This window comes from Carassius carassius, chromosome 5, assembly GCF_963082965.1.
Source record: "Carassius carassius chromosome 5, fCarCar2.1, whole genome shotgun sequence".
NCBI lineage: Eukaryota > Metazoa > Chordata > Actinopteri > Cypriniformes > Cyprinidae > Carassius > Carassius carassius.
The window spans coordinates 15,131,403-15,143,417 of NC_081759.1; the positions used below are offsets into that span (position 1 = coordinate 15,131,403).

A 12,015-nucleotide genomic window follows, 5' to 3' on the forward strand; every position below is an offset into this window, starting at 1 on the left:
GAGTAAGAAGTTTTTACTTTTTAAATATTTCAAATAATTCTGTTCTTTTGTATTTGCATTCATCAAAGAACCCTGCAATAAAATAACACATAATAAGCAGCACAACTGTTTTCAACATTGATAAAAATGTTTTTTTGACCGAATTAGAATATTAGAATGATTTCTGAAGATTCTTATGACACTAAAAAAAATTGAGTATAAAGACTGCACTCAGATTTGCGATCACAAGAATACATTTTTAAAATGTATTAACGTAAAAAAAAAAAAAAAAAAAAACACTTTCTGTATAATAGGATTTTTTTTTTTTGTCTGATAATTATTTTCTGTATAATGTATAATAGGATTTGTTTTTTGTTTGGTCTGATAGTTTTTTACATTTTTTTTAAAATAATCATTTAGGTTAATTAGCCCTAGAAAATGTACTATGTTTTCTTTTAAACTTTTGGCAGTCTTTTGTTTTGTGGATATATGAATACATTCATTATTTTGTCATTGTGCAATGGCTATTAATCAGACGGTAATGACTGCTTGACGAGCAGTTTGAAAGTTCTAAACGACTGACACTTTGGGGCGAAATGCAACAAACTTATGCAAATATTGATGGTAGTGAAAAGGTGGCATATGTCTTCCACACATTCACTTTAATATATTTCAAGAAAGATGCACTACCTGGTTCCATAGTCCACAACCACCCAGTCTTTGCCCGTGCCCGTGATGGCATCATGATGTTGAAAGAGACCTAGATTGCGTCTGGCTTCTGTCATTAACTTGTAATTATCCACTGCAGGGTAATTTTTAGGCTGGCCGTACTTCTGAATGTTGGCCAAGGTCAGAGAGTAGAGGACCTCAGCTGCCCTGCAGACAAACATGGAAGAGACATATGAAACTCCCTCCTGCGCAAGATCAAAAGTCCCCTCAAATCCACACAGAATAAATCCACAGCGTTACAAGAACCCATCTGGCATCAAAATACCTCCTGAATCCGGCTAATGTTCACGTTCCAGTAAAAGAAAGATAATAGTCTGGTATGGTCACTGTTGTGTTGGGAGTGTCCGAGTGAGAACAATAATACCAGAAGCTCTCCACATTTTAGTAACAATAAAGGTGTCGTCTCTCCAAATAATGACCTTCTCAAATTTTCTACAGGAGATGAAAATCTATAGCTAGACGTACCTCACAAAACCTGTTCAACATGAGTCATATTTCACATGTAAAAAAAAAAAATTAAGAAAAAAGAGAGATATTGTATTTTTTCTTGGCAGTGGTTCTCAACCAGGGGCCCAGGGCCTCAGCAAATTTCCAATTGGTGCGCAGGAACACTTAAAAGAATTTTTAATGAAAAAACATTAAAAATAATGTTACTCTAATCTAAATTAAAATGATACATATACATTAACTCTCAATAATTACTAAATCAATGACTAATATCTAAAATTGATAATTGTTCTAAACTGTTCTTGAAGCATCTGGAATCACAAAATGAATGATGGTTCCTTTTTTCAAATATGAATTATCTCGGTTTCTTTAAAAAGTCTGAAAGAAGCAGCTTTGTCATAATTACAGCAGAAATACAGGAAAATGTTTAGCCTACATTGGAGTGGGGCTTTGATTATTTTGTTGAACAGTGGCTGTCAAAAATGTTAAGAACACATACGTTAAGGAAATTAAACCAATTTTTGCATGTGAAAATATGTAAATTAATTTTAAATAAATGCATCTGAATGTACAGAATTCACACATGATGTTAGTAGTTGTTTTATTAGTTTTCTTTATCCTGATTTAAGTAAAATAATTGTATTACAGTAAAGAGAATCTAATCAGAATAATTGATTTCCAGTAAAATGCAGGTAACATTTTAATTTTCTTTATGAAAAATATAATTTCAGTCTTTTTTTTCTTATTTTTTGTGTGAAATGTGACATGGACAAGTTTTCTTGAGACTGACCTCTCATCTCTGCAGAAAATGATGGCCTCTAACCTGAGTACATCAGTAAACTAGAGCGACACAATCATACATGGTTTAAATCCTTTTTTTTTTTTACCCAAATAGATCTTTGAAGTGAGTTGATAAAGCAAGACTAAATGGATTCAGCAGATCAAACATTTCAACATTTCTACTGTATGGTTCACAGACCGTAGTTAAAATATAAAAACACAGTACATGTGACCTACATATTTCACATCAAACATACATCTGCTTTCTGCTCCTGCAAGAACAGCCAAAGACTGCCTTTACTAATTAATTAAACATGAAATGACCTTGGACTGAATATCTCTAATCAATCTACTGTGTGTGTGTGTGTGTGTGTGTGTGTGTGTGTGTGTGTGTGTGTGTGTGTGTGTGTTAGAGAGAGAGAAATTGACCAGAGCTGAACAAAGTCCTATTTGCTGAGTGAAGAAGCCATCGTGTAGAACGGGAATAGTTTAACAACTGCATACTGATGAAAACCATCTCCAGCCTACATTTAGACACCCATACAAATGCAAATACAGTCTTAGATAGAGTTCTCAGCAGTTATCACGTTTTGTCATAAACAATGAATTGCAGGACAGCCACTGACATACACAAACACATACATTCAGTATGCATAGAATACATAATACATAAAAAACTAGTTTTAGTTAATGACAACACTGCTATACTGGTATATATATATATTAAAAAAAAGTCTGCAAAAGCATGCAGAAAAATCAATATCTATCACTGAAACATCTCATTATCTAGAACCAAGCCAATTAACAAGAGCTGCGAAGAAAAGATTAAATAAAAAAGAAATAACAAGGAGTTGTTTCTTTCACATTCCACAAATTAGCAATAATATTCCTTATTTCTTAATAAGATAAATTGGTATCTTTCCAGGGCCAATATCATGTTAGAAAGAAGTCAAGGAGTAATGTTTGTAAAGCACCCACAGATGAGATGGTGGCACAGTCAATGGCCATGGTCAAATACTGAATAAATACTAAAGCCATTGAGTTGGTGGCTCAAAACAGACTGCTTTAATTTGCTTTGACCTTGTCACAGGGCTTCAGACTTATCGTGACAACACAGATATGTGAACTTTAGCTTTGTGTGTTAGTTAGCAGCACCGCACTGGTAACATCTGTTCACAGAGCTCCATTTCCTATAGACAGACTCAGTTCAGGGGCCAGTTTCGTAAACTGCTTAGACTAGTCTATTTCTAAAACTTGAAAATGTGAAAAATGCTAGTATATGTGTGTTAGGTCATCTGTATGTTAGTGTACTTATAAAAGCAGATTAAAAAAAAATTACAGTCTTTTTCTGATGACCAAACTGAAAATATTTGGGTCTCTGAACTTAGAGAAAAAAAGTGATCCGATTTTTGAAAAAGCTGAATTTCCAGAAAATGACAATAGTTTATACAATATGAATTGCAAATTTAATTGCACATATTAGCATGGCATTCTGGTTCATAATTAACTTGATGTTAATTTTGAACTCATGGTCTCAAATGCAAATCAAGTCCAGGGATATGGAAATGGTATTTTTTATTGTTTCAACTTTTGGACATTGAGAACCATACCAAAAAAGTTTATACAGTGCATTTATGCAGATTAATGCAGTGCATTTCAAATTTTCTCATTGGTGCAATGAATGACATTTTTGGTGCTAGAGAGACCAATAAAATAAATTCTCTTTGCTCCCTATAAACTTTTGCAGATCATTTTCCAATGTGGTTAAACTTGTCACTGATCTCTTCCACAGACTGTTTCAGCAATGAGTATCAAACTTTTCAGTAGCACACATTAAAATTTAATTACTCGGTTTTATGTATTTGCTGAAGCCAATTTTTATTTCCAATGTCACTGTAAAGATTCACAAAGTGCATTTGGATTTGTTCAAGGCTTACCTGAGGTGTGATTCCAGCACTCTGTCCAGTCGTTTGTAGAACGGCCGTGAGGTGAAGTATCCGCTCCAGTAGTGATCGTCTCGATCCGCATAAGTGAAAAAGTCTCCACTTACCACAGGCAAAGCCAACTGGCCGACATTCATGCCAACCGGATCCATGCCAGTGCTTTTACGCAAGGCCTCGAAATAATCTGAAATAGTTCCAAATTGGGCCTGCAAAATAGATACATAAGAAGAAATAAACAAGTACACCAAGACTTCAAAGTGTGGCCAATTGAACAAAACACTGAAGTCTGTCTAAGGATACCAAACCTGGACATGAAGCTCAGGGTGAGAATTCATGTAGTCAAAGAGTTTCTGGTAGTTTTCAAACTGTTGGTCCCATTCAACAGCTTCAGTGTAACGGAAATCATCTCCAAGTGGTGCCAGCAGCACATTGGTCCGAAAAAGTTTGGATTTCTTCCTGTACTGGTCCAATAGCGTCTGAGCTCTACATATGGAGAGAATAAACTAAGTGGAAAGAAATCTAAAACTAATCAGAATCGAGGGAACACAAATCCACAAACAATGACACAAAAAAGGGATTAAAAACCGTAACTTATTGAAACAGACAGAGCTTTTTAAGACATGGTTAGAAACAATCATTGTTATTTCTAGGTGGGTAGTTTCTAATGTCTGTGCCTGGTGTGTATGGCTGTACCTCTCCTGTACATTGTTATCTGTGATAGCCTGAGGAGGAACTCTCCATGGACAGCCGATTCTTCCTCCCGGCAGCCTTTTAAAGTCAAACTGGCAGCAGATTTTTGGGTCAGGACCACATGTATGAGGAACATCGTAGCTGTAAAATGGCATCATGTGACACAAAATATCTGAACTTGAGTCCTGATCTGTTAAAAATCAAAAACAAATGCAAAGTTACTAGTCTTGTGTGGCCACACTGGTGAACTTTCCCCTAAATTTCACGAACAAAAAAAGGTACACTGTCTACTGTTAATAGTGCAGTGATAGATGAGGCACAGATTATGCCGAAAATCAAGCAGCTCTCAGTCGGTCAACGTAAAATTTACAATTTCGATTCTGCACCTAAAGACTAATTTATTTCTGATTTATAGTTAGCGTTGCTATTGTGCAAGTGATGTCACCAAGCCCTTTCGTTTTTGGGCCTTTCTTGACCATAAGTGCACAACACCCACTTTCCCTGATACAACCAATGGCTTAAAGATGGATCGACTCCTATTTTACTCGCTGAAACCGTTTCACTTGCACATAATTCAGAGTGCGATTTTGGCGAGCAACTACGAGTCCATTCGGTTTCAAGGCTTTAAATCATGAAATGATCCACTTATGTCAAAATCAAATCATAATTTATTTGCAGTAATAATATTCAATTACCCATTCAGCACAGCATGTGCTCCAGAGTGACCTTCATAAAAGCTGTGCGAATAAATAATGCAAGATTTTCCTTTAAACAAGGGACCAGATGTGAAGCACAGAGTAGTCTGGCTGTCTGTTTAATTGTGATATATGGAATTACATTGAGTTGAAAGCTAATTCAGCCTGGCATAGAGTGCACGTTGTGGCAGCCAAATGAACTGTAATCATATTTGTTCAGCACCAGCTACAGTCACAGATCTAAGTTCGGAGTCCATTTTTCCAGGGTTTTTTAACACTAGGTCTGGGAAAAAACAGCATATCCCAAACAGATGCATGACACTGAACAGGCAGACAACGGAAAACAATAGATGGGATGTGGGATGACATTTCCTCTGACTTCTCTTTTGTTTGCCCTTCTGAGAACACCTGGCTCCAATTCAGCCCTTGTAACGTTTTACTAATTTCCCTCGGCTCTTATTTTTCATTCAAATCATTAGAGAATAAATACGAATGAAGCAAGATATAGCAGCTCCAAAAAACACAGACTTTTAGTGAGGCCAGTTCTCCTCAAATTCACAGATGTGAAATATCCGAGTAACCACAGGTGCAGTTCATCACAAATAAATATAGGCACTCACGGATTGAGAAACTTTGCCCTACATAGTAAGAGATTTGGACAGTTAAAGGTTGTAGGGCTTTGTGTCTTTCTAAATGCACAAAGGCTGATGCTAATTAGGTTATACTTAACATTAAATATTTACACGTTTTGCCTCATTAATAAACATTTTCATAATGCAAAACTAACTAAAATAATTGTTTTAAACTGCTTTTCAAATGCTTCATGTTTTAAATATTTATTTCAATAATCATTTTAATATTTAGCGTATAGCCTTAACTGAATTCATAAAAATAAAAGAGAAAACGTTGGTAGTTCAGCAGTATAGCATTAAGCAAATGTACTGTTATTAGGTGAGCTTCTGTAATACACCTTTGTTTCTTTCATCTTCTTCATTAGAGTAACAAAGCAAACACATTTACATTATATGAGACCAAAAATAACTGTTACAACAGCTTTAACCTTTAAATCCTTTTTATTTGTAAATGGTTATTTTTAGGTTTTAAGAAAATCAGAATAATTTATATTATTTTCATGACACCACAGAAGAAATGCCATTTACAGACTTGTGAAGTGTGGTCTGAACTAAAGGTTTCGCAGCAGTGCAAAGAATATTTCATTCTTATAAGTAGTTCTGGTTAGAAACATCTCTACAACATGGCTGCCGTTGTTCTCCCTTCTGTTTATTAATTAATTCTTCTCTTTTTGCATTTGAACTTCTTTTAATGAATTTATTATAAATAGATGCTGTTTGGAACACATTGATAATGCTTCATAACCAAAAAGTGTCCAAATGCATCAATCTGAACACTACGTATTGTTTTATTATTTAAAATCTATTCATACATTGTCTGTGCATTTATTTTGCTTTAAAAATGGTTTGAACTTCGTGCTTTGTACTCATTTGTACTTTTTTTGAACAACATTTGGCATGAGGTGTTGAGCTGAACACTATTGACGTGTAGCTACATGCAGGATGTTACCAAACAATAATTATCCAGCCATTAATGATGAAATGCTGAGGAAAGAGTCTAGGGTGTGTTATGCACGGTCACTGCACTATTATTATCATTAATTTAACCAAGCTTCCTGTGCAATCTAAACGCTGGGTTTAATCCCCGAGCAGAAAGTTTTGATGCATAAAAAACATGCTGGAAAAGCAATATCAACCCATCGCAGACCCACAACATAGCTTCAAGCGCATTTGATTAAGGCTGATCATTGCAGCTCCTGTCAAAATCTCAGTTTGTGCGATTATCTTTCAGGGTGAGCGTTTGAATGACCTCCAGTGATGGAGATGTATCTGGAACGGGAGACGAGCGTTTCCTAGCCACAGGCTTTGTCAGGTCTGTTACCAACTACTCCAGGACCAGCAGCTGCAGATGCTTCACGGAAAACTGGACTTATCTCACTTCGACCTCTATTTCTAAATCATGAGGCTAAATGTAGCGAGCACCCCCACCTACCCAGGTTTTAATCAATGTAATCGCTAAATAAAAGATGGGACGTGTGAATGGCACCACTGAGCAGCTCATATGATTACAACAGAGATTTCCAATCAAACGTGTGAGGTCAGTTTTGAGACTTAAAGGGACAGTTGACCCAAAAATGATTGATTGCAAAATGATTCTGCAAAACATCTCCATTCGTGTTCTATGGAAGAAAATAGCCGTATGGGGTTGGAGTAACATGATGGTGACTTTTATTTTTCATTGTGCTTTCCCCCTAACACTGATTTTGCCACTTGAGTCAGACTGAAAAGTCAGGTATTTTATTGTAAGTGGCCTATGTTCAAATGCATCATATTTACTAGTTCCACAGAATATCATCATAAATATTAAAGCACTAAAAGCTTAGTCGTTTTCTATAACCTTATCCTAAGTTTCCTACATCAAGATCAGCTGCTTACCCCAGTTCTGTCTCCAGAAGAACTCCAGGGTCTTCTGAGAGGCGAAGTGTTTTTTCACTGAGTAGTGGACTCTCTGGATCAGCATGTTAGATAGACCGGCTTGTCTCAGCAGGTAAGCCTGGGTAGGAGAGTGACCGAATGGATCCACAGCCCAGCCAGTCTTGGGTTTCACTCCTAAGAAAAAGGGGAGGAATAAGAAGTACAGTATTATGTACAAACTAGTACTAACTATACTATAACTGTGTAGTACTGTGAAGTGCTTTCCATCATTACATGTAGTTAAAACATAACATAACTCAAAAATGTTCACAGAAGCTTTAGTATGCTTCTGTGCACATTTGGTCGTGATCGTGCAGCCCTATATTTTTTAATCAGACAAATCTATTCTTGGTGAGTATAAATATTAGTATTCTATTTTTTTTCTATTCTGTCTGTTTTCTTTTTATTATGTGTACTGCGTAACTGAGACTTGTTAAAGCACTTGTATATCATTGCTCTTTTGTTTATTTTGATTGCTTCCATTGTCCTCATTTATAAGTCGCTTTGGATAAAAGCGTCTGCCAAATGACAATGTAAATGTAAATGTATAAGATACATCATTCAAACATATAAAAACTCCCACTGACCCCAATCTTCTGAGCGACAATGTATGTGTAGAATTCTTTACCTATAGCACCCATCCCTTGTCACATTTTAACAAACAGCAAGGTCCCATTTTTAGAGTGGATAAAGAAAAACTGGAAATGTATCCAGCAGAGCAATTACAACAGCTCTGTATGTAAAGGGAGGCGATTCTCAGAAGGAACTCAAGGAATAGAGTGAACCACAGGGGACGCAGGTAATCTTGAAGGTCACATGTTCTCTGAAGACACCCGTGTCTCTATTCATGAGCACGCGAGCATCAGCAAACCTGAACACAGCTGCACATAGTTTTCCTCAATGTAATACTGGGTGCATGGCATCATCAGCAAAACAAGTGTTGTTTAAAGCCAAAGACTCACTGTAGTATCAGTCTCTCCAATCAATCTAGATTTCAGAAGCGGTCCACAGACAGCTGAGATATCAGGAGAGCAGATGGTAGAGTGGATGTGTAGTAATGAGAGCCAGGGTTCTGCTCCATGTTTTAATACACTAATAATGAACACTGAAAAAAAATCTCTCAGAGGTCTTTGAGTCAATATAGGAAGCACAAATATGTAGAAGAGCCAAAAATCCTTACAGTATTGCAGTTAAGAGGTTTAACATTCGGGGTTTCACAACCCACATCTTGAGCTGAGGCTGATTGAGAATTTAAATGGGTCTCAAACCAGATATTATTACCCAGTTTAACATAGGACCACCCACAGTACCTTCCAGCTGGAAAGTTCTTTCTCGATCTAGCAAGTTCTAATCTAATTGACTGGCTTTATAAAACATCTGTATCAGTCCGCCTGGAAATAAAGTTGCATTCATCTATTTTCCCACACCCGTTTTTTTTATATACCGGTATATGTATAGTGCGCAGTTATGAAGCATACTTGATGCATTTTTGCTGTTTCTGTGATTTTTAGATTTGAAGTGGAGATAGACCACTTTGTTGTAACTGAATGAATGATAAAGGGGAAATAACCGGGCGAGATGCAATAGATTTACATACCCAAATTTCTCTCCAACCACTGGTGACCTTCAACTAACTGATCTATCAATGCAAAGTAGTGAGTGTTGGCTTCGTCAGGCATCACCCAGCCTCCTGTAGCCACTTCCAGCTGACCGCTCTCTATCAGCCTGTGTTAGAGAAAGAGAGAAAAAAAAAGAGATCTTCAACCTACCTAAAGTCAACATGAAACTGCATTCACAACTCGTATTTCTGTGATGGATTTATTTAATTTTTTTTAAATATAATTTTTTTTTTATATTTCACAAGAAAATAAAGTAAGGTGGGACTTGATTGGCCATAAGTAATGTAGGCCATGACTTTAGAATTCGCACCCACTGCTTTTTAGTTTGTGATATGGTGGGGTGATTTTTCTGCTTTTATCGAATCATTACGAACATAATGTTTTGCTATGATTTTTTAATCGAGCAAACATGGTTTTAAATAAAAATATTAGCAAACATTACAATTAGACATGATGACAATACACCAATCACCTGACGTCACACCTGGTCAAACACATCCGAACCAACTAAAGGGTAAGGCTAATAGCAGCCAAATGTATTAAACATCATAAACCCATCTTTTTAGGCAAGAACGAGACATGGGTATCATGTTGGTTAATAAAATATGTTTAATGGGACTGAATTTGTATTGACATGATTACTATTTAAATAAAAAAATTGAAACTGATAACTAGACTGTAAATGTTTCCTTTCCAAGTTATTCAGAGAGTGAATAAATTTATTTATAGAAAGTAACATTATCACGAACTTTGAACTATAGCGAGTAAAAAAAAAAACAGTAGTTATAATCACTGAAGCTGTATACACCGTGAAATTAATCTCTTACTTCATTTACGTGCATCTGTGCTTTGTTGTTTATGATAAGAGAATTCGTGGAATTCAGTCAGAGAACGTGCGCTCACTCAAAACTGATGGGTTTCAGCGATGACTAATCTGAAAGCCTCTGATTAGCAATTGCAAGCTCAACAGAATTGTGCGTGATTGATTAAATAAGTAAATTTGCTTCGTATGTCGAAGAGACCACAACCAGAATGCTAGTATTTTGCAAGCAGATTTGACTTTGCAGCAGAGAGCTCAAAAGCACCGCACCTCAGCAACTGCTGGTGCTCCTCTGGCTAAGAAAAAATCGAGAGTTAGAGGTAGTCATTTGGCTGGACAGCTGTTGTCAAACAAAGTAGCTTTCCTTTCTTCAGACATGCTGCCTTTAACTGAAAATTGAGTGTTTACTATTGTCCTTTAGCAATATTGACACACTATTTTCTGATTTAATACTGTAAAGCTGCTTATGGTTAAAGGTACTATAAATAAAGGTGACTTGACTTGACATGCTGGAGATGAAGTATCTCTTGCAAAATCTCCAACCTGAAGACTCAGTTCTTACTGCTACTGTGGCTTCCACGGAGGTTGCTCACTCACATTCATTATTCTATTGAAGAGCCTACCTATTTGCCCTATACTCCTCATAGCCCCCCACTCGGAACGCGAGAGGGCACTGAGCTGCAGGGCTTATATTCCCTCAGTTCAGCTCACATCACTAAGTGACTTCCTTGGTATGTTTTTTTTTTTATCTATCTGGTTGGTGCTTTGATTATCCACTGAAATAGCACCATCTCTGGTGGTCATCAGTTGCATACATAACCAGCGTTTTGTTTCATGCAGATGTTTTATGAAGTATAGTTTCACAAAAAGATAAATTCAGACTTGTTTAAGTTCATTCTGTTTTTGGTTCAGATAAAAAGGCTTATAAACTTTTCAATAGTAAGAGAAAACACAACATATTATAAACACATAATTTATTTTAATGTTTGAATTTAAGGCAATTTTAAAAAGTTATTTACGAGTGGATGAGTCAGACTGTTTTTTCTGTTCACATCTGGAACATTAATATTGTTTTATGAAACGTAGTTTTTTTTTTTTTTTTACTTACAGTAAAACCAGGAATGTATAAAATATATAAAGCATATAAAAATAAATTTCTATGTCTTTAAACTAAGATAAGCAAAGCTTTGAAGAGGACAGAGGGGCTGCTAATGTTTCACCACAGTAACATCATCGACAGCTTTTCTTCAGGGTTTTTACTACAAAGCACTTTCTCCACATATGCAGCTTTACACACAGTAGCTAATTTTTTATTTTTTTTGATCATAAGGTTTATTGAGTTTTGCCACTGCAAACTAATTATTTTCTTGAACAGACAGTAGACACCTTGGGTAATGGCATCCCTTATTAGAAGTGGAGTTCTCCAGGCCTGATTGCCAGTCAGCAGCTTTTCTCTGTAATGTTGAATATTTCAGCTGCGAATCGTATAGCGTGGCCCTCTGGAGGCCAGTAATAAGAGCGGCGGTAGCAAAACCAAGAGCACTAGCTCAGCACGTAACTGACAGAAAATTTCGAAATTACTTAAAAAAAAAAAAAAGAAAATGGTATGTTATTCTGTAATCAATCACTGACTACGAAAATGAGCCAATGGGCAGCAGTGCTTAGACATTTTATTAAAGTCGATATGAAATCAAAAACCACCCTATTCACTTTCTTTGTACTTGGGTTTATTGTGCATGATTTATCAATGAATGTTATTTGAAAATA

The 12,015-nt window shown here is 36.1% G+C and overlaps 1 protein-coding gene across 1 annotated transcript in view; it reads right to left on the reverse strand.

Annotated features, from left to right (window-relative positions):
• Window positions 1-12,015, reverse strand: part of LOC132140832 (alpha-mannosidase 2-like) — a 51,915-nt gene that overhangs the window by 21,403 nt on the left and 18,497 nt on the right. Inside the window, exons 5-10 of the mRNA XM_059549846.1 lie at window positions 9,407-9,534; window positions 7,771-7,944; window positions 4,572-4,758; window positions 4,184-4,361; window positions 3,873-4,084; window positions 670-855 (exon numbers count right to left, since the gene is read on the reverse strand). Of these exons, the coding sequence (XP_059405829.1) occupies window positions 670-855; window positions 3,873-4,084; window positions 4,184-4,361; window positions 4,572-4,758; window positions 7,771-7,944; window positions 9,407-9,534 (1,065 nt within the window). The remainder of the gene's footprint in view (window positions 1-669; window positions 856-3,872; window positions 4,085-4,183; window positions 4,362-4,571; window positions 4,759-7,770; window positions 7,945-9,406; window positions 9,535-12,015) is intronic.